Source organism: Rutidosis leptorrhynchoides, chromosome 5, assembly GCF_046630445.1.
Source record: "Rutidosis leptorrhynchoides isolate AG116_Rl617_1_P2 chromosome 5, CSIRO_AGI_Rlap_v1, whole genome shotgun sequence".
NCBI lineage: Eukaryota > Viridiplantae > Streptophyta > Magnoliopsida > Asterales > Asteraceae > Rutidosis > Rutidosis leptorrhynchoides.
The window spans coordinates 91177138-91200528 of record NC_092337.1 but is presented as its reverse complement, the minus strand read 5'-3'; the positions used below and the strand labels follow the sequence as shown (position 1 = coordinate 91200528).

At 33.6% G+C, this 23391-nt stretch overlaps 4 protein-coding genes across 4 annotated transcripts; 2 read left to right on the top strand and 2 right to left on the bottom strand.

Annotated features, from left to right (window-relative positions):
- Positions 1-339: 339 nt before the first annotated feature.
- Positions 340-887, bottom strand: LOC139848835 (uncharacterized). Its single transcript, XM_071838524.1, has 2 exons — positions 847-887; positions 340-733 (listed from the first exon to the last, which is right to left on the bottom strand). Exons 1-2 carry the CDS (start codon positions 885-887, stop codon positions 340-342), a joined length of 435 nt encoding a protein of 144 aa, XP_071694625.1.
- A 2453-nt stretch (positions 888-3340) lies between these two features.
- Positions 3341-4724, top strand: LOC139850489 (RNA-binding protein involved in heterochromatin assembly dri1-like). Its single transcript, XM_071840059.1, has 4 exons — positions 3341-3383; positions 3506-3963; positions 4253-4372; positions 4460-4724. Exons 2-3 carry the CDS (start codon positions 3521-3523, stop codon positions 4344-4346), a joined length of 537 nt encoding a protein of 178 aa, XP_071696160.1. The 5' UTR covers positions 3341-3383; positions 3506-3520; the 3' UTR covers positions 4347-4372; positions 4460-4724.
- Positions 4725-11894: 7170 nt separating this feature from the next.
- LOC139848211 (uncharacterized) lies at positions 11895-14901 on the bottom strand. Its single transcript, XM_071837942.1, has 3 exons — positions 14735-14901; positions 13355-13586; positions 11895-12633 (listed from the first exon to the last, which is right to left on the bottom strand). Exons 1-3 carry the CDS (start codon positions 14812-14814, stop codon positions 12337-12339), a joined length of 609 nt encoding a protein of 202 aa, XP_071694043.1. The 5' UTR covers positions 14815-14901; the 3' UTR covers positions 11895-12336.
- Positions 14902-16068: 1167 nt separating this feature from the next.
- On the top strand, positions 16069-18862 carry LOC139847544 (protein OVEREXPRESSOR OF CATIONIC PEROXIDASE 3-like). Its single transcript, XM_071837223.1, has 5 exons — positions 16069-16289; positions 16720-17229; positions 17469-17777; positions 17889-18007; positions 18418-18862. Exons 1-5 carry the CDS (start codon positions 16098-16100, stop codon positions 18485-18487), a joined length of 1200 nt encoding a protein of 399 aa, XP_071693324.1. The 5' UTR covers positions 16069-16097; the 3' UTR covers positions 18488-18862.
- Positions 18863-23391: the final 4529 nt, after the last annotated feature.

Below are 23391 nucleotides of genomic sequence, written 5' to 3'. Positions count from 1 at the left end.
GTAAATTCTGTTGGGCTGCAATGATATTTAAGAGTTGTGCCTGGTTATTCCCTGTGATTCGATTACCCATATTATTGTGCGTATTATTATAGGTATTATTTCCAGGACGCACATGTTGATTAACCTGGTGAAGATACCTACACAACGACAATGACCACGACTAAAACCACGGCAAACTTGAGATGATGTATTCGGTAATCGTGACGGAGGAGAAGGGTGGACCCTAGCCACGAGTGCAGTTGGAGCAGAAGGTGTTCCATGTGATTAGTTGAGGCTGCGATTTTGTCGTTGAAGTTGCAATTCTTCGAGTGTAATCATGGACCGAACCGTCTTGAGATCCTAGAAAGGGTTGCTGTGAAGAATGATGTGAGTAGCGTGTGGGAACCGATTGTTTAAGCCATTGATTGCATAAGTCACTAATTCTTCATCTTTCATCTTTGATCCGAGGTTATCGAGCATAGAGGCAACCGAGTCTATTTTTTGAAAGTAAACCTCAGCAGTGAGATCTCCAATCGTGATAGAACGCAACTCGGCAGTAAGTTCCACAACCTTTGATCGTTTGTTATCTTGAAAAATATTCTTCAAGAATTCCCATGCCTCGTGAGCTGTTTTTGGTTGTGAATTTAAAAGACGCTCAAGGAGTGTTTCGGAAATGGTTAAAAACATCCAACCCATGACGAATGCATCAGCCTTTTCCAATCGTCTGATGGTGGATCTGAAGTGGATGACTAGGCTAAAAATGAGTCGACATTGAAGGTAGCACAATGGTTGCTAAATAGCTTGCTCCAATGGATGTAGTTGTGCTTGTTGAGATCGATTTTTATAGGAATCAAATGGGTCACAGACGTGACAGTGTAAATCTTGTCATACATGCCTGGAGTCGACATGAGTAAAAGAAAAGTAGAAGAAGAAGACTGGAAAAATAAATCGTGATTGTTTTGCTAGGGTTTAGGAGCTGCTGATACCATGTTAGTAAATGTAATGCGCATCAATATTGACAGAATAGTGATCGTGATTTATTCATTGCCATATACAAGAAATCATGCCTTATAAATAGATTGTAACCAAACCTAATGGACTAAGAAGATACTAGAACATGGGCCTTTATATAACTAAATATAATGTGGGCTAACACTCTCCACGTAGAAAATATTATGTTCTACGTATTATCGTATTATGCATTCGTGAGGTTGCGTATTTTTTTTTTAAGTTCAACACACGCTTTTGGAATATCATGCTAAATTGGTCGAAATATCATGCTAAATTGGTTGCAAACTCGACGTTAATTAGATAAATTTCAATTCATCAAATATATGGTTGAAATTAAATAACAATTTGAATTTTAGTTAAGACCCCATTGAATCATATGGTCAAAGAGTTATATGTGGATTTTATGATCTTTAAATCAACAATGGCTTGCTTAGGGGGTGACACTTTGAGATATTTTGCTTTACTTGTAGGACATCTTTGTCTAGTTAACTTGCAAAAGTATGGTTTAATTTAGACCAACATATATAAATATAGGGACCGTTTTGCTAAGTGGATTATTTCTCCTTTACAGCCTTTATATGGCTCCTAGTAAGAAATCATATCAATAAAAAACTAATATAATATGTTGGCTTAATTAGGTACTGTCCTAGCTAGTAAACAGAGCAGTATTTTGGATTAGAGTAATTAAGCTATATTCAAAATCGAAATTATTATCATTGTGTTGAACATTTTAATTAAATCAGAAATTTTTTATTTTTCTTATGTACGAATAAATAATAAATAATAATATAAACATAATCTCTCATTTTCACTAATGTTATGGATCATTACACCTAGTATTTGGTAGTGAACTAGTGTTCGAACTCTCGCTTCGCGCCGGGTTCGGTTTTCAATGTATTATATTGCGTTTAGTCTGTAAAATTATTTCGTGGCTAAAGATGATATCGTTGAAGCGCAATTCGATTCGAACTAAAAGGTATAATCCGTGAAAGATTTAAATGTTATTTTAAATTAACAATATATGTACATCTCTGCGTTTTACTATGGAATTGTCGACTTTTAAAAATTTAACGCAAAATCGACGTGTATGAAAAGTACCTCAAATATTTAGCGTTTTTTAAAAAACGTCTGTTTTGCGTATAGTTAGTGACAGTGTGCTCCTAAAATTATTTCGAGTTTAACGATGGTGTCAGAAAAATTTAACTCGTTGCGAGCGAGAAGATATGGCCCGTTGAATATTTGGGTGGAGTTTATTTAAATTTTTTTTTTTATGAAAATGAGTATTTGACACTTTGGGGGGTCGATTTTAATATTTGAACAAACCATGGGGCTTTTTTGAAAAAAAAGGTGGGAAAAGGGAAAAAAAGTGAAAGGACGAAAATGCCCCTGATGACTATTAATCGTTTTTGTCTATTAGGTAGTATATAAAGTATGTGGTCGATTTATAATGAATGAGAAGTTTAATGGTTATAGTATAAAATGTTAAAAGTTTGTGGTAAATTTATAAAAGATATAAAGTTAACTATTATATATTTTGAGGTTAAAATGTAAATAAGTAAAAGATTGGGGGTAGTTTGTGAAACTTGTGAGATTTACTATTCACTTTGGCTATACCTTTTAGATATATAGTCCTATAATTATTTTGAGTTTAACGATGGTGTCAGAAAAATTTAACTCGTTGCGAGCGAGAAGATATGGCCCGTTGAATATTTGGGTGGAGTTTATTTAATTTTTTTTTATGAAAATGAGTATTTGACACTTTGGGGGGTCGATTTTAATATTTGAACAAACTATGGGGGCTTTTTTGAAAAAAAATGTGGGAAAAGGGAAAAAAAGTGAAATGACGAAAACGTCCCTGGTGACTATTAATCGTTTTTATCTATGAGGTAGTATATAAAGTATGTGGTCGATTTATAATGAATGAGAAGTTTAATGGTTAAAGTATAAAATGTTAAAAGTTTGTGGTAAATTTATAAAAGATATAAAGTTAACTATTATATATTTTGAGGTTAAAATGTAAATAAGTAAAAGATTAGGGGTAGTTTGTGAAACTTGTGAGGTTTACTATTTACTTTGACTATACCTTTTAGATATATAGATATAACTAGTAAAAAGGTTTGCCACTTTTTTGGCCAAAACACGAAAAAAAAAAAAAAAAAAAAAACTGTTCATCGGCTCGGTTGCTGTTTATCGGCTCGGTGACTCTGGTTACTGTTTATAGTTGTTGGCTGATATATTTATTGTAAATAAGCAATATTATGGATCATTACATCGAATTTTGGGGGCCTTTTTCACGTATATATAAACAGGTAACGCCCCACTCACCATCACATTCAAACAATCCGTCTCACTTACACACATACACTTTTAATCGTGTGTAACTATTATATAAGGTAACTCTATCAAACCACTACATGTATCTATGTATTTTCCACATATATATGCATGCCCCAAGTTAACTATATGTGCACATTTTTAAGTATAATTAAGTAACTATAATATTGTTTATTTTCAGTGAACATAAGTTAAGATGAGCAGACCAGGAGATTGGAACTGCAGATCATGTCAGCATTTGAACTTTCAAAGGAGGGATTCTTGTCAGAGATGTGGTGAATCAAAGCACGGTGGCGGTTGTGTCAATTATGGTGGTGAATTTGGTAGTTTTGGTAGTTGTGTTAGTTATGGAAATGAATTTGGAAGCTTAGGTGGTCGAGGGAGTAACTTGTCAGTATTCGGTCTCACGGGCCCTGATGTGAGGCCCGGAGACTGGTACTGTAATGTGGGCAATTGTGGGGCCCACAACTTTGCAAGCCGCTCAAGTTGCTTTAAATGTGGTGCATTTAAAGATGATTTGGGCACCGGAGGTGGTGCATTTGACTGTGAAATGGCCCGTGGACGTAGTTTTGGGCTTAGTGGCGGAAGTGGTGGCAGTAGTCGCTCAGCTTGGAAGTCAGGTGACTGGATTTGTGGCAGGTATAACCTTTCAAATATTTTTGTAGCTCTTTTTCCCCCTTTACTATATATGTTAATTTCTAATAGAATCAAAGAGCCATTAGCCTATCAGTATCAAGCCAAGCTGACTTCTTCGACCATAAAATTGCTTTTCATATTCAGAGGTGGACAATATGTAGATGGTCATAAGAAAAATCATGTTTGGTGTATTGGTTTGTATTTTAAAATAAATGTGTAAATAAAAACTAAAATCACTAGTTTATTTTTTGATTACTGTGCACATATAAATTGTTTCATGATATATATGCAGATTTGGATGCAATGAACATAATTTTGCAAGTAGGATGGAATGTTTTAAATGCAATGCACCAAGGGAACTTGCAAGCAAGTACTCCTCATATTAGTTTCCACATCGTATCATGAGTTATGAGTAAGATTTGTATATTTTTGTCGGTCAAAATTTAATCTATTTAATTAAGTTGCAAATTAATAGACCGTTAGTCGATCTAAATTTCAGGTTCTGTGGTCGTGCTATGTGTCGAAGTGGAAAGAAAGAAACGCCGAAGAAGGAAGAAATTATTGATAATCAAGTTATTAGAAAATTTTGAGTTAATAAACCGTTTATTTTTGGCAATATAATAGGCAATCGTATGTTAAAGTTTTCATTTCCCCATTTGTGTTTTCTTAGTTAATCTTTCTTATTCCATATGTAGGAAGTTGTATTAGTTAGGTGAATTATTGTTAATTAGGTTAATCCCTCATTCTGTGAACTTTATGCCGTTATGACATCAAAATGTGATAATGTTGTAGGGGGGAAATCAAATCTAATATTATATTATTATGTGTTTCTTTAAAGTTGGGTAATTACATTTACATATCTATTTATTTAAATATATAAGTGTTTAAAACATGTACAATCATTTTAAAGTATATTTTGAAAATATATAATTTAACTTACCTTGGAATTTAATCATAATACTCTCTTTCGAAAATGGATCCAAATCTCGATTTCGAATTGTATTAACCAGTAGGTTAATAGAAATAAGAATGATGATTCATACATCACGTGTTTTTAATTATATATCATCAATTGTACCTTATGGTATTAGTTTGTTTAAAGTGTTGCTTGAAGCTTTTGCAGAGGCCTTATTTACAATATTATCATTCAAGTAAATAAAAAGCTTATGCTTTACAATTGGGCTTCTAATTACTGCTATGAATAATTTTAATAACTTACTCAATTAGCCTTTAATGATAAAAAAAAAATACTTAAAATATAGTATTTCTTTTGAACTCTACACCATATCTTAAATGCATTTAAGAAATCATAAAATTCTATTCAAGATTGCCTCGTGCTAATACCTAAATGAATGCTTCCTTCTTAAGGATGTTCTTTGGGTTTGACCACTTTTATTTTTATTAGCATGTAAACAATCTTTAGAAGACAGAAATGGAAAAAGACAAAGTAGCCATTAAGAATCAACATAGGATTCCCAAAGCTTTTAGCTTAACATCTTTTAATTTTTTGCTTGCCTAGGTCAAGAAACCACCACATTTTCTATTTATATAACTGATCTCTTCTCTTGCACTATTCAGTCAAAGTAAATTTTATCCTATTAACAATTACAAGGTGAGTTAATTAGTGGTTAGCGTTGATATCCTGAAGTTTAAATTTAAATCTCACCAGCAACACATTTTGGGATGATTAGGATAACGATAAGAACTAGTCACATAATTACCGATAAGTCCGCGTACATCTGTTTGAAAATACTCGTTATCCCTAAATAATCAGAACAAAAAAAAAACTTCCCCAAAGAAATATTATTGCATCCTAATCATCTTGAATTTTCAAGATAGGGGTTTGCTATCTATGATCCAAAGTGGGGCCAATATATTTAGTTCTTCTCTTTCAATTTGTAAGCTATATAGTATAAGGAAAATTCACACCACATAATAGTGATTGCAAATTACAAGCTTTGTCTCTTTGTTGAGTCAGGAATGATAGGTTTGTAATGTTCCCATCATGCAATACGTGTTAAAAAAGTGTTCTTTAATAATGGTATTATGATGATAACTTGTTTACCATCAAATGAAAGTTGTACTATTTGAATTTGAGGATTTAAACTTCAGAACAATATAATATTTTTCTTGGGATTTTGTGATAACAATGATGTATGTATTTAGTTTCATGTATGTAATGATATAAGGAATAAAAAACATTCTTTTGATGATACATTGAAAGAAGTAAGAGCAACTTTAATCATGAAGTTAATTGGTGATATATCAAAGTAGTAGATGGTCCATTCATTGTCATTATAAGTTGCTTTTTTGAAGAGGGTGAAGTTTATTAAAGAAAGTACTGAAGCAAGCATAAAATGATAGCAAAAGTAAAGCTTGGAATCTAAATTGCATGAAAGATAAAGAAAAGACACCCATTGATTGTTTTCAAAGTAATTTGGAAAGTTGTTTGGACTCGTTTCAGATTTCTCAAATCCTATCATTGTGTGATACTTATCCACCAATTTAATAATATAAATATATGCATATGTTTTAACTTTGCTTTGTCACATACAACCTTTTGGTTAAAATTTAGTTTTGTTTGCAAATCTGAATTCGATTTCAGATAGATAAATTGCTTTGAAAGTTAGAACTACAATAACCAAACACAATTATCCTAACTAGTGGTGCACATAAACCGGATCCAGACCGTTTTTTTTTTTTTTTTTTTTTTTTTAAAGCAGAATATTTTATTAATCACCAAAGTATTACTGTTCGCACGCTACAGAAAACAATAGACTAAGAGAGTTGCTAAGACAACAACTCGAAAATAAACATGATACAAACTAGGACAAGAAGATATTCGGATTATGAAGCCAATTATGTCAATCGATGTGTTTTATTTTGCTTCTCTTCGCGATCAATTCAAAGTCTTTGACTTGAATTTCATTTAACGCGACCGGAACATTCCAACACTTGTTATTGAAAACTTTTTGATTATGATTCCATACAGGGACGGAGGATATTGGGGGCAAGGGAGGGCCTCGGCCACCCCCACAGGAAAATTTCATATGTAGCTATTTTCTAGTTTTTGTGGGCTTAATATGAAAAAATTATATGGGCCATTCCAATTTAGCTAGCGACTCAAAGCTTCAAAGGGTTTTAGAATTGTTTCACTTTTGTCTTCTTGTGCACAGTTCCTTTAATTAAAACTTAAAATACAACATACTTTTCTTATTAGTAATTTAAGAAATTTAAATGGCAGGAGATCAAACCCCCAAAAGTATATTTATCTATTTACTACATATTATACAATTTTAATGTATATGAATTATACATTAAAATTTCTGGGGGCGGGAGGTTTTTTCTCCAATTTTATGCGATTAGTTGTCAAGCAACTCAGGTCCCGCGATTAGTTGCCAAGCAACTCGGGTAGGATTTTCCTTCTAGTGTGTGTGAGTGCAAATGATGACGGTCGTTGAAATAAATGATCCGCTGATGCAAATTCGTCGTTCAAAAAAATAATAATATGTGTGTGTGTGTGTGTGACTATATGGTTTGATTGATTAACTCGGCCACCCTCGAATTGATCTTCAAGCTCCGTGCCTGCTTCCATATTAAGTAACAACATGACCACACCGTTGCTTGCCAAACATTCTTGCCCAAGTCCGAAACATGTTGCCTCAAGTTGCCGTTTAGCAATTCCACAATATAAGTATGCGCAACATCACCAAGGCCCCACCACTTGAATAATTTAGACCACACGGAACGTACATGAGGACATGACAAAAGAGCATGATCAACCGACTCGATTTCTACACCACAAAGCGGGCAAAGGACAGAGTTTAAATCGACACCTCTTTTATCCAATTCTTGTAGAGTAGGAATACGTTTCCTTCTTGTACGCCACACAAATACTTCGATCTTTTTTTGGACTAAATAATTTCTAACGGTTTCACAACAATTTGGGCCTGCATTAAGGAGTTTCGCATCAATTAATCTAGTCAATGTTTTTGTTTTAAACAGACCATTACCGCTAGCATCCCATTACGAATCTTGAACATCAGCTTTCAACACAATTCCAAACAGCAGCTTTTCCAAATCTTCAAATTCAGCTAACGTGCGCCTTGTAGGACTTCTGGACCAGGCCCACGATGCGGCCCAGTTTGTTGTTAGACCCGGGCCAACAGGCTGATCAAAATATTGTACAGCAGTGGGCAATCTTTAGCAATAGTTGCACCAGGATCCATCTCGAGTCTAGCTAGTCTTCCGAATCTACTCTTCAAGGTTTCGTTACCAATCCACGTAAAGTTGAGAAACCATCACCTATGACATTGACGAAAGAGTTCCTGAAATTGAGACCAAGTGAATCTATACAATGACCGGTTTTAACAATGTTAGTCCAGATCGAAGGATATGAACCAACACGAGAAGGATCATCGAGTAGCAAACCACCCGAAGACCCGTAGATGCTTGAGATGACCTTGACCCACAAGGAAGCGGGCTCGGTTTTAAACCTCCACCACCACTTGCCGATCAAAGTCAAATTCTTGCTTTTAAGGGACCCCAAGTTTAACCCACCCTCTCGGAAATGAAGAAGAATTTCTTCCCATTTGACCCAAGAAATTTTTGAATTGTTTTCCGACCCGCCCCAAAAGAAAGCACGCCTTACACACTCGAGTTTTTTGATCACACATGGCGAGGCACGGAAGAGCGAGAAGTAGTACAACGGAAGACTATTTAATACCGATTTCACAAGGGTCAACCTTCCACCAAATGACCGGTTCCGAAAAAACTGGTTTCAAAAAAACCGGTTCAGGCCGGTTATGGTCCGATCCGGTTCTCGATATCCGTTTTATTCAGAATCGGTCTTTTCGATTCTGAACTAGTTTTATTAGGGACATTCTTCGGACTCAGATTTTTTCTAGATTCGATTTTTACCGGTTCGATTTTTAAAATATTTGAACAACAATAATATAAACATAAGTCATAACGCTTAAACAACTATTTCAAATATTAAACAATAGTACAATACAATCATAAGCTATAACGCTTAAACAACTATAAATAATATAAATAATTATAAACACTTTTATTTAAACAATACAATTATACAAAGCTAATACATTTCGTGTTTCGGCATGACCATCACTCGAAAATGTATTAATGACTAAAGTATATCGAGCTTCGGTATTGCCATCACCTATTATACTTTAATCGTCTTGAATTTGAACTTGTTCGTATTGATCGTTTTCGTCATCTAAGAAGTGATCCGACATTCGCGCTATACTTTCTTCAACGTCAAAGGGATCAAATTCACCTTCTTCTAATTCTGTCTCGGTCGTTGGCGGTGATATCCCCGCATGTTGTTTTTCTCTTATTATACAATATTCAACTTCTTCGCCTAATGGGCATTTCAAAGTGTCGCATCTTGGATCCTATCTACTCCATTTAAATAATCCTTCAAACATAAGCAAACTTCCACGACATCGGGGTAAGTCTTAACCTTATTTCCGATATATTTCGGCTAATAACAAAAAAGGCCGATTCAGAAGCTACCGTCGGAGCTTGAACGACTATTAAGTCACAAGCCATATCGGCTAATATTGAATACGTGTCTTCTTTTGATATTCACTAAGCCAAAACTTCAAAATTGTGAAATTGTTCGGGACTGATGGAGGATAGTAAAAAGTTTGTAACCTTGTAATTTCATAACTTGCTTTTGGGTGCCGATGTCAGTTGACGCTTGCAAGGGTCTTCACTAAATTGGATATAAAGGGTTATGTTAATGTCCTCAGAGCTTTCAAAAAGGCGGTCTAGTCGCAGATTGATCAACAATTGAGGTTGTTTGTCGACCTTATATTGTTGCAATAATTGCAAATAATTCTACGAAAGTAATGTTCAATTCGAATTTTGGTTACTTATATAAGCGGGCACGTCGCTTTCGAGACTATACGTACAATTCAAATTTTGTAGTATTGTTTTTATCAAAAGTTCCACCCCACCAAAATTTAGGCATGGGTTAAGTGCGACCACATAACCAAAAACCGGGGTAATGTTGAAGAATATTTTACTAGTTTCTTTCTTATATAATAAACCGTTTTCTAAACATACGACAATTTGAGTTTGCAAATTCGGATATCTTTTCCGTCGTTAAATTTAGTTGGCTTAAAACTAGTGAGCTAGTTGGGTAATAAACACCCGATAATTTAGCCGCTGACTCTTTAAAAACTTGTAAAAATTTTGTTAATGGTTCATACTTGTTTTCATTTGCTGTTATAAATAGTTATGGATAAACCTTTTATAGGTAATTTACGTAATTTATCATTTTAAAATTTGACCTTTGTTGAACATATTTTCAAACATAACACAAGTAGAATTCCATCTAGTTTTATTATCAAAAGGTCCTAATCAAGGTTCACCACATCCTTTTTGATAAACTCTATAGTTAAGTTCGTTGCTTGAATTTATATATTGTTACTAATAAATTTCTAAATTTGATTTTTAAATCACTACAATATTGTAAACAATCTTGCACAAAGAAATTTATAATATGAGCAACACAACGTGAATGAAAAAAAAAACACCACCGTCGTAAACGTAATTTTAACGTATTCATGGCTATTATTAGACGCATTATCTAGCGAATAATAAAAACGTTATCGATTTTATTATAATCAACGAAAGTGTCATATAAAATTTGTCTTAAATTATTACTCGTATACGGATAACCACATAGTTTAAAAGCAATTGTCCGTTCCATTAATAACCACGAATCGTGATTAAGCAAATGAGCGGTAACGACTAAATAAGAATTTATCGTTCCATGTGGTGCGACCCAAATATCACAAGTTATAAAAACATTATATTTATAGTTTCGAATACCTTCAATTGTATCATTTTTAGTGTCATGTCATGAATTAAAAGTGTCACGTTTAAGAGTAGTACGATTTACCATTTGATATGCGGTTGTAGTCGATTCTTGATTATCTCTGTAAGCCTTTGATTGTCGAAGTGGTTTAACAGAAGCCTTTGTTGAATGACAAACTTGGTGAAATCTAACCGAAGGGCTTCAGGATCGTATATAAAAAGCGAACTATCACGACCAAGTGTATGTTGTGTCGGATCTTCTTGATCTACTCCTTTACAAGACGAAGAAAAATATTTTCTTAGCGTTGTGTTACCCGAAGTTGCAAGAAACTTCATACATTTCTCGCAACGAGTTTTTTCCATTCATTCAGTCATAATGCACAAGTCGAAATGATACCAAGCATCTTGGTTTCGGGCTGTATCGTAGGTTTAATCCTTAATAGATCATTGTTGGTTGGTGTTACGTGTTTGTGAAGATGTTCCAACGAAAGCAGAACCGATGAAAGCTTGTGATTGAAGCTTGTGATTGTGTGTTATCCACTATAGGATTAGTAAGTAGCAAGACAAGAAATAGATAATTTGATAGTAATTAAAGAGTAATTAAAGAGATAATTTAAAGTATTTGTTGGTGCATTTTTCAAACAAAACCAAAACCAAAACCAATATCATCTATTTATACTACACTTGTTGAGGTAAAATAGTCCAAACACATTCAAAATACACGAAATAACGCCTATAAACGGCTATTTTTATTAGAAATCCAATCAGGCCCCAGATCCGGTCCATAATCATTTTTTTCAAGATCTGTTTTTCCGGACCCAGTTTAAATCCGAAAATCCGGTATTTTTCTAGCTGTTAGATCCGGTCAACCGGTTTGGATCTTTAGATTCGGATCAGGTTCTGGTAGAACCGGTTCTGGATCGGTACTCGGGTCGAATTTTTTCGAATCCGGCTTTCTTTTTCACCATTAACCCTAACCATAGCATTTTCATAAACATTAAAAACTATAGCTCAAGGGGAAACCAGTCGAAGGGACCTAAAGTCGGCGAAACTGTACACTGACCCTAAAAACTTCCTAAAAATCATTTTAAGCAATGATTGAATGATCATTATTGATGAAATATGATTTGTGTTTGACATGCTAATTCACTTTCACTGTATAAATAAAACTAAACAACTTTGAATAAAATGTGATTCAGGTAACTTGCCCATATGAAGGTCCTGGTAACCCAACCATTTTGCCATCTCTATATGCCACCGACGAAAGCAGCAAACGATGTACAGCAAGGGCACGTAACAAGCAGATACACAGAAATAATCTCATACTACGAAAGAAATAAACTCAAACCACAATTTCGTTCCATAAACTAACCCAAATTCAACATTATAAATCCATCCTAAAAAAGCCAAAAGAAGTTTAACAAAGGGCCGTGGCACAACACAGTGGATAAAAAAGCCATACCTTTAACCACAGCATTAGCACCACCGAGAACCATTTGTGATCCACACAGCATTATCTGCTTAAATTCATTTCAACTTTGATTTTTTGGAGCTTTTAAGAGGTTTCGCTATAGGACGAGGGGCAGGTTTTGCAGCAGCTTTCTGGAAATTGTACTTGACAGAAGAGAAGGCGCAAAGTACGGCAATTAGCATCGTTGGGTAGACGTAAACGGATCTTGTGGGGTCGGTGTTAACTGGTTTTCCAAGAAGTCCTTCTTTGACAAGTCCCCATACAATTAAAAGTGTCCCGAACATGCTCATTCGTTGAGGTTTTAGTAACCCGATAAATGCTCCAGCTACAGAAAAGTAACTTCCTGCGAGAACCTGAAACAAATTGATAAAGTTAAGTAGTTGCCTAAACAGAAGTTGAATGAGAACCAATAAGCAAAGAACACTAGGATTAGATGGGGTAATTTCAATTATGCATAGCAAGATTTGTTCAGTAATACTTTATATCTGGATAAATTTTTAAAAAGGTATTTCAATTTCAATGAATGTTCATTAGTCATCTCGGTGCAGGGGAACAAAACACGAGATATAGTGTCCCCATAACCAACTTGTACAGTACAACATAGAGACGGCAAAGCAGAGGGTAACAGTTCTTGGTTCAAATTAAAACGAGTTGTTGGCCCACTAAATATGCAGTTGGAATTTTGTAAATGGTTAACAAGTTAAAATGACTAAAAACAGTGCAATTATAATCTAATTACTTGAATCAGGAAGTTTTATACTTTTTGAATATACTTTGGGCAATTTTTGACCCATCAGATCCATTTCAGATTAAACTAAATAATCTAATTGTACCCACTTGAAAAAAAAAAACATCAGTGTAATGATCTACCTACAATTGGATCATCTTAATACAACATGAAAATTTTGTTATTCAACTACACGAATGGAACATTTATTTTGTAAAACGAATTACACTAGCCCTTAAATTTAAAACTTCACTACTACATCGTATCACATACCATATTTGGATAAAAACCATAAGCATGAAAGCAACAAAAGAAAGAGAAATGCGTCAATATAGAAAAATACAAACCTCCAAACGTTGTAGATCAGGCATTGCAGAGGCACCTTTTATATCAGTCAGGTTGTAAATGTCTAGTACATTATTCCAGCTTGGAACACTCATATTGTGGATTAAACCGTTAAAAACGGCTCCCGGGTAGAGAAGACCCTTAACTGCAGCTATCGGAAAGACATCACTTGCGACCAACTGGCTAGATGTAACGTGGATAGGCGATGTACACATACCCGATCTACATGGTATCCTAAATTTAAAAACAAAAGGAAAAGCACAAAGGATCAATAACTTCAGACAATGAGAATTTTATTTAAGAATTTAATGGCCTTTTGACAATATAAGGATTATGCAGAGCAATATTGATGCGATGAAAGTTTATAATAGAGATAAGTGAAAGTAGTTTTAAATTTTGATAATCTTCTTATCAAGGTTTGATCTTTGTTAAGGATGCAATGATTCGTGTATCATTATAGGTGTGGATACAAAACTGAAGTTCCCTTTTTACAAACAATATAGCTCTAACAAGGGTACAAAAATCATGACTTAAGTGATTAAAGCTGAAGGGTGAATAAGTAGCGCCATGGCTAGCAAAGAGATGGCAAGTAACGCTACTTTTCAGAACTTGAAGTTGTAAATACAAGAGAATTAAAAGCTTTTATGACAACGTTGGTCAAAAATAGATTTAGATTGGTAGCAAACATGATAGCTTTGTATTCTTCTAACATCGATACATTTGCAATGTCCACATATGATTTGGTTTCACCCAACTATTAAATGATTATAAACCCCTTTAAAGACTTAAACCGCCAAATGTTAACTTACATAAATACAGTCAGTCACCATCCATATCTATATCTTACACAATCGTATAACGTCTACTTACACTCTGAACATTTAGAATACTATTTTCCTTCTAGCCTTGAACAAGATACAGAAGAGCACATACTTAAAATAAACGCACCGTATATTTGATACATATACCTCAAATTTTGATATCCACTACATTGCTAATTAGAGGTCAACGCAAAAGATGAAAAATTAAAAGCCTAATGAAAATCTTAATACTTTTGAATTATTAAGTGTCTAAATTAAGCACTAGAATAAAATAATTCACACGCAGATGGATTATTAATTTTTTCATTTCAATTATCTATATCTTATACTTTTGATTTTAAATTTATTATAAATTATAAACTGGCATAAATGAACAAAAAACTGTTCATCAAAGGTAAAACGATCTAGTAAGAAACTAAATGAATTAAAGTATAAGATTCAAACTTAGATCGATTTACTAAACTGAATCAATCATTTTTTTTTCGTTTATGATTAACCACACATAAATAATAAATAATTAATATACAAAAAAATTATGAATGGATATTATGAAAATAATACCTAAAAAAAGGAATTTGAAGTACGATAAGAAGGAAGAAGAGGCGAGATGCATGTGTCGGTAGATTCGAGAACTTGGCCATTTCCACAAAGAGATCGCAGCAAGTGAAATTCGATTTCTACAAGACTCTACTGTCTCCTGCAAATCTGTAAATCATATCATATTCATGTTCATTCATAATTTAATTAAATATATTTTTTCAATTTTTATTTTATTTTATGTTATTGCCAACTGACTATGACTTTAGCTGTTTCGATTTAGTCCCTCAACTTTATAATTCTTACTTCTGCTCCTAACAACTTTTATTTTATCTAAGTGGAATATTAGTCCACAACTCCACATACATGCCTACAATTATAATGGAATGGGTTTCTATTTTTTTTTTTTTTTTATATAACTGTTTGGGTATGTTGATATCTCTTCATTGTATGTTGTTTCATTAGATATTTTGTAAACGTTTAATACATGACTCCTTTTAGTCATCCGTAAAATGGCGTTATATAAAACCTCTCTTGTGAATAAAATGCGTTGATATAATATTTGAACTTCTGATTAGAAAATAAAACATGAAAATGTTTTTTAATAGGTTTAACATAATATCCTTCTCAATTATCTAATTTGCGATTAGATCAATTATGTTATTTATTGTATTGCCATCTAATATGTATTCTAACACAACTTGCGAATATCTTGCAAACCACTAGTCAGGAAGTTCATTTGCATATTTCATTTAGTAAGGGAATGTTTGGAAAAACTATCCGGTAGCTGGTATATGATATCTCGTAGCTTTTAGTTATTAGCTAATAGTGATAGCTTATAGACGGTAGCTGTTAGGTTTGTATATGTATTTAAGTGTTTGACAGAGTAGCTAAAACTGTTTGTATAAAAAGTAAAATGACAAAAAGTTAGGAGTTTATTCATAAACACTATTCCTATTAACTTTTAGTTCTTAATTTTTTAACTCCGTCTAAAAGTTTTAAGCTTTTTTAACCAAATGAAACTTTATAAGGAGTATTAAATAAGAGTTTTTCATAAAAGTTAAAAATTAATAGCTTATAAAAGTTTCAAAAAGCTTTCAACTAAACGTACCCTTAATTAGATTAGATGAACAAAAACATATAATTTATAGATGTAATTAAATGATTTCTTAAAGTATACTTTTGAGTTTTACGTTATTGAAAGTATAAGGGAACAATTATGTAGTCAATATATTCTTCAAGGAATCTTTTTGAAAAATCGTGTATATAAATGACTTTTGTTGAAAGTACAAGGGTGTAATGTGTTGTTAGTTCCAAACTTACAGATTAGATAGCTTTGAATTCCATTTTCCCCTAAAACCCTGTTGCAGAGTGAGAGCAACCAACCATGGCTGCTTTAATTTATCAATTCTGTATGAATATGAATATGACCACCACAATTCAATTTCCTTCAACTTCAACTTATACCCCAAATCATCTCACGCTTGTTAACCAAAACTCACTGTCTTCTCGTTTCTCCGTCGTTACCTGTGCTCGCCGTCGTTCTAGTTCTTCACTCCCGTCTTCCAAGAAAAAAAAGGTACTTTTTTTTTTTTTTTTTTTTTTTTTAACTTTGTTTAACTTGAATGAATTTTGGACTCCAGTTGACGTGTAACATTTCTTAATTAAATATTTTATTACCAAAATTATATTGCGTGAATTGCTCGAGTAACATTCGAATTTGAAGTTTTGAGAATTTGGAACGGCAATCGCATCACTAAATTATGGCAATTAAAAATTGAGAATTAGGGAAAATTCACCGAAACCTTGTAAAATTAGGGTATATTCCGTCCAATTTACAGAACCTAATAACGAAATCCCCGAATTGTTCCTTTCGTGTGCCAACATAAACTTTACTATGCATCTGCTGTAAAATGTTGATAACAGGATAAAAAAAGTTGACCTATTCGTAGGTGAGTGTGTCAAATGCCCCTTCTGTTATTGCTCTTAACCGTCTTGTGTTTCTGCAGCAAGGTTTGAGTCCGAAAAATGCGGGTAAGGAGGAAGATATTGAAGCGGATGCATTTGAATTACTGTTTAAGCAGTTAGAAGAGGATCTTAAAAACGATGGCTTATCATTTGATGACGATGATGATGAGATAACTGAGGAAGATCTTGTAAAGCTTGAACGTGAGTTGGAGGAAGCATTAGCTGATGACGAGTTGCTAGGATTGTTTGATGATACCGAGGATGATGACGTAATTGAGGTAGAAGTGAAGGGAGACAAAAAGTCGAGGAATAAAAAAGGTACAACGGTGAATGAAGTAATTGAGAAGGAAATTAAATTTAATAATGTGGAAGAAGAGGATGAGAAGGTCATAGATGTTGATGTAATAGCTTATGATGACAAAGATGAAGATGAAGTTGAAGAGGAAGATGAAGATGACGATGAAGATGATGATGATGGACCACTGGAACTCAAAAGGTGGCAGCTTCGGAGGTTGGCTTATGCGCTAAAAGAGGGACGCCGTAAAACTAATGTAAGCATATTTAGATGTGGTTCATGTTTTCTCTTTGTATACTCGTCACTATCATGCTATCTTTATGAATTTAAGTCATCCCGCTGTTCGATTTTGGGTCGGCTTCTTGCATTATGTCTCGTCTTCTCTTGTTTCCTGTAATCTAGTATGGTTACCTAAAATTGTATTATTTCGTTTAAAATCTTACTCTGTAAGCAAAATGATTTAGATGTTTTAAGCTGCAATTATTGTTGATGCAGATCAAGAATCTGGCTGCAGATTTATGCCTGGATCGAGCTATTGTTCTTGAACTATTGCGGGACCCACCTCCCGATCTCCTTATGCTGAGTGCTTCGTTACCTGATAAACCTGATTCAAAGGTATTGCAGCCTGTAATCAAACCCGAGGATGCTATTCTTTTAGAAACCGAAAAAGACGTTGTAAATGCGAAAACCACTGCAAAAGTTCCTATTCATCAAATGCAAAATAACTGGTCTTCTCAAAAAAGAATGAAGAAAGTACACCTTGAAACGCTCGAGAGAGTATATAGACGATCAAAACGCCCCACTGTGAGTGACTGCATTATATGTTTTTTTTATGTTTATTCTGCAATTTTTACTTGTTACATGGAGGAAATTGAATTATATCATAGTTTGTGATTTTGTTATAATTGAATGCAGAATGCTATGATTAGCAATATTGTGCACGTGACAAAAATACCACGCAAGAAAGTTCTGAAATGGTTCGAAGATAAACGTGGTGAAGATGGTGTTCCTGATCAGCGCCTACCTTATCAACGGTTTGATTCAAAAACTGTACTTAAATCATAGATCCAAAGTTTGCATCTCAAACTTTGGTACATTTATTATCCTTTGCGGCAAAAAGCAACTAAAATTGGGCAAAATGAATTTCTAAACTAATGTTGAGTAACGAGCGGGAAGGGCCCTCGCCTTGCTACGGGATGAACAGTAAAATGGGCCATTGTAGTAATTTAACAATGGCAACAATTAGTATTACAGTAAAATGGGCCAATTTGGTAATTAAACAATGACAACAATTAGTATTAGTATATATATCTTATATATTACGATCATATAAACGTATGTTATCAATGATACAAACTTATGTTATCTAAACATATGATCCCGTCATTTTCTGCCACTTTGTGAACACTTACCAAAAGATAATACAAATATGCCGCAATTGCAGGGACCCAGAAGTAGTAGATGAGGTAGAGATTAGCCATGACAATGCTACAGAAGGCGACAAATTCATTTAGGCAGCAGGGCTCATTTGGGTTGGTATGCGATAGCAAAAATATAGTAGCATTTCGTCTGTGCTACAATGTTGGTGGTGGAGTCAGAAAAGGCTCGTATCAAGTATTGGTCCAGAAGTGTTTGCCTGTTTTGATATTATGTCATGGCGATACTGATTCTCGGAAATTGCAGAACTGAAACATGGAATTATGTGAAATGTGTTAAAATCTGTATTATCTTTTGGTCTGGTGCAAATTTTGATATTAGTCTTTTTCATTGTTGATAATAATAATTACGTTTGATGTCGCTTGTTAGCGTTGAAGATTGTGGTGACGTTGAAGGACCAAACTTTTAATTATATTGGTGGTACAAACAATATTTGTTGTAGACTCGTCTTTAGCTATTTTGGAGGTATTAATTGTTCTTGGCAGTGTTTGACTACCTCCTAATGAAAGTAGGTTACTAATGGGTTGTTGGGTTGACTGGTGAACTCAAAAGTTAACTCAAGCTAGCACTACTAGAAAATTTTAAACGAGTCACTGAGTTTTAGGTTAGTTGACGAGAGAGTATTCAACTTGGACACCATCCTCACAATTTACTTGGTTGAACGGGTTCAATGGTTAATGGGTTTACAAGTTGGTTAAGGTTAATTTTGAATTGGTGGGTTTGTTTTGGGTAAAACAATTACTTTTAGGTTGATGGACAAAGTCGTTAACCCAACATTTTGATTCGGGCTGGACTCAAAATTTAACTAGTAGAGGCCTAACTTCATATCAAGTTAGGAGGAGTTCATTAATCTAAAAACGAAGTTTAAGTGTGGGGTTATTTAATTTACGTATTTATTCGAATTGCACTGAAAATGTAGAGTCATGCACGTTTATATGAAACACTAAAGGGTTGTTAACTTTTTTGTCATTAAACCCTATATAAATAAAGACGTCAATGACTATATATATGCACCAATCATTGAATAAATAATCATGTTTATTTAGTGGGTTGAGTAAATAATAATTATAATTAGTCACTATCAAAACATAAATCAAAATACAAAACGTTTAATCCAAAACAATGCCAACATTGAGCAAACAATTTTACAAAATAAAAGACTGCCCAAAAGCAAACAATCCGACTTAATTAGCTGTTTGTATACGAGATGGTGTAATTAATTATGAGGAATAAAAACTAATGTAACGTAATTAGCCTAAGTAATTTCAGATGGATGAGGGGTGCTTGATCAAGATTGCTTATTTAATCGAATCGATTATGACTGTCATGACCCGAATGAGACCATATGTGTATACGTCATAACTATATAAAGTGGTCGAGAAGGTTGTAAATTTTTTAAAATCCACATTTACCAAACTCAAATCTCTGTTTTCAAAATTAAATTATTACGAAAAATAAATAAAACATATCTAGATATCTTGGTTTGTATGTTTCTAGAGGTTTATCTTTGATGAAACTGACTGGTAATATGAGTTTTAAGTTTTTTAAAAAAAGAACCCTAATAAAATTTATAACTCCATAAAATTCAAAACAATGGAGTAAGAACTAAAGATATAAAATATTATTCGTCGTCAAAAAAGCAGAATGGTCGTACTAAAAAAGTAGCATTAGAAAGCTACTTTCAGAAATTAAATAAATAAATTAAATAATTTGTAATTAATAAAGTTATAAAGGAAAGTGTGACAACCAATGTTGTCTTATCCTACCTGCTTGGCCACCTCTATCTATATTATTCTGGAATGAATGAATGAATTGTTTCAAACAAATGGCTGGGCAGGGCAGCCTTATCCTAAAAGTAGGAATCATATGCCAATGGGGCTTTGCCTCATTGGTCACCATGTTAACATGGTGTTCGAGGAGACCAGGGTTCGAGTCTCGGGGGGGGGGGGGATTTTCGTGAATTAACTCTAACCACTAACATTGCCTTTCAAAAAAAAAAAAAAAAAAGTAGGAATCATATATTTATTTTATTTTGAGACAATATTTCAAAATTCGTGCTGTTTATTTATATCCAAACTTAAATTAAAAAGCTAGTTGCATGTGTAAAGTTAGAGTTTGCTGGCCCTAAATTTCATGAGATACTACGGAGTACCATACAAAACTTACGTAAATAACAATATTCTTAAATTTGCATGGTCTTTATCGTTTAATTTCCTTTTGTTTTGTACTCCTTGTTAGTCAGATACTCAAATCGATATTCTTCTAGCTTTTCTTTAGGTCGTAAAAGTTTTTGTTAATTGGATATTGCATGTGAGTTATGACTTGAGATTTATCTTAGTATCTATTAATAGAACACAAGCAGAAGATGAAATAACTTCGGTGTTCAGTTTAGTGTTCTTCGAAAAATTTAAAAGTAAAAAGTGAAAGAGTGATCTATTATCATATTCATGTTTTCCCTAACATTCCAACTAATTAAATGGCCCAACAAAATTGCAAACATCGCCATTCGTGAGTTAGAGGATCCGTCAGATCGGACCTTTAAAGTTCATGCTTTGCTTTGTGCTTCTGTTCGCGTTTTTTAAACATAATTTACTTTATAATCTCCCGCTTCTTCTAATTCTCTTCACGATTATTAGAATCACAAAATCTCATCATTTGAACCTGACATCATTTGTGTTTCAAATTTAGATTCAAACACCAATGGAACAAGATCGATATATACCACATTTAGAATTTATGTAATATATATATATATATATATATATATATATATATATATATATATATATATATATATATATATATATATATATATATATATATATATATATATATTGTTGTATAAATATAAATTCGAGACATACCGAATACGAGCAGCGGAAATGAGTAGGAACGGCGTTTAGATCACCGGTCGGGAAAGCGATCACGGACGGAAGGCTTTCAAGATTCACAACCTAATTCCTTTATTGGTTTGCCAAATACCAACCACTTAGTTTCTTTTATGTATGTATATTCCCTTATTACTTGTCACTTACAAGAAGAGATTTTACTCTCTATTTATAGAGATATGAGTGTACTTATTACCTTGTGTACTATCACAAATAAGTGGCTTTACCACTTAATAGATATTGGATCAAACACAAAATAAAGTTAATGGATTTACCACTCAATAGATGGTGGAACAAACACAAATGAGTTTGTGGGTGTACCACAAAAGCTCAATTATTTCCAACATCTCCCACTCGTACACAAACGAATTTGATATACTCAATATATATCTTGAGAAACTATAGTGTAGTATGCAAACAAATCATACTAGGAACTAGGTCGTGCGACCGGCATACTTTGAGAGCTCGTTTGCTATACCTCTGTTAGGAATATATAGCGTCTCAATAAACTTGGATAGAGTAGATACAGTATGCAATATCCTAGACCATTTATCACATTAGGAACTCGCATGATCTCAGTTTTACTTTATAAAACCCTTTTGTATTCACAATTATCATTTATCACTTAAGACTTGTCACTAAGACAAAAGATAATTGGTCGACCGGTGAATACAAGTTAATGTGAACTTCAAATGATCTTCCCTTTTCTTAGAATCCATTGGCCTTAGCTCAACTTGCTTTTCTAAGAACGTCCAGCCAGGTTGAATCACTCATAACCCTTAAGCAACGCCTTAAGATAGCAAACATTAAACTAAGCTTCAAGAGACAAGAAAAAGTCATAAGGACATTAAATTGAGGTTACTAATACCTCAAGGGACTCACATAACATAGAAGTAGAGATCGTTTCTTCTATTTCCCTTTTTTTTGGTCGTCTTGATCACATGTGGTATGAATCACATGCTGCAACATTTCTCCTTTACAATGGATGTATGTCTTTAAATTAATGTTGCACAGATGATAGTTCAAACATACTCAATGTTCAAAACTTGAGTTCACTTATCTACTCATAAAATTCTTAAGAACTCACATCTGGATACTAATGACAGATAGGGTGAATTCTGAATATTCACATAATATTTGTACACTTACGAATGTGGCGTCTAATTATCTCAATCTTGAGCTCTCGATTGTCACTAAAACAATATGCTTAATATACACCACTTTTCCATTTTCACATATAATAGAATTGATTACCCATGTGAGTGGGCTAATCTTATATCTGTCCGACATACTTTTCTTGATTCGCAACACAAAGAGCGAACAATAAAACAAGGATTTAAAAAAAAACTCATTGCATTGGATATAAACTTAAACTTATAAGTACATTTATTAAAATGGTACATTTATTAAAATCTACGCAATCCTAGAGACCTAACATGCTTAACAAATGCATCTCTAGGTATGGGTTTTGTCAAAGGATCTGCTACCATATCATGCGTAGATATAAACTCTATACGTACTTCTTTTCTTGCAACCTTGTCTTTCACAAAATTGTACTTTATGTCTATGTGCTTTGTCTTATAATGGAACTTGGGGTCTTTTGAATATGCAATGGCAGCCTCATTATCGGAGTATATCAATGCTCGATCAATGGTATTGCCAACAACCCCCAAACTACTTAAAAAACGATTAAGCCACACAGCTTCTTATACAGCAGCTAAAAATGCCACATATTCAGCTTCCATTGTAGACAATGCTATACATGATTGTTTCTTGCTACTCCAAGATATAGCACCTTTGTTTATCAGAAAAACAAAGCCAGAGGTTGATTTTCTTTCATCCATATCTCTTCCCCAATCAGCATCAGTATAGCCTCTCATTTGCAGATTATTTCCTTCGTAGCACAAAGAGTAATGAATAGTACCCTTAAGATACCTAAGTATCCTTTTCACGGCTTTCCAATGGGTTAAACCTGGATTGGATTGGTATCGGCTTACCATGCCAACAGCAAAGCAGATATCCGGTCTTGTACACATCATAGCATACATGAGACTTCCAACCGCACTAGCATAAGGAACATTTTTCATTTTCTG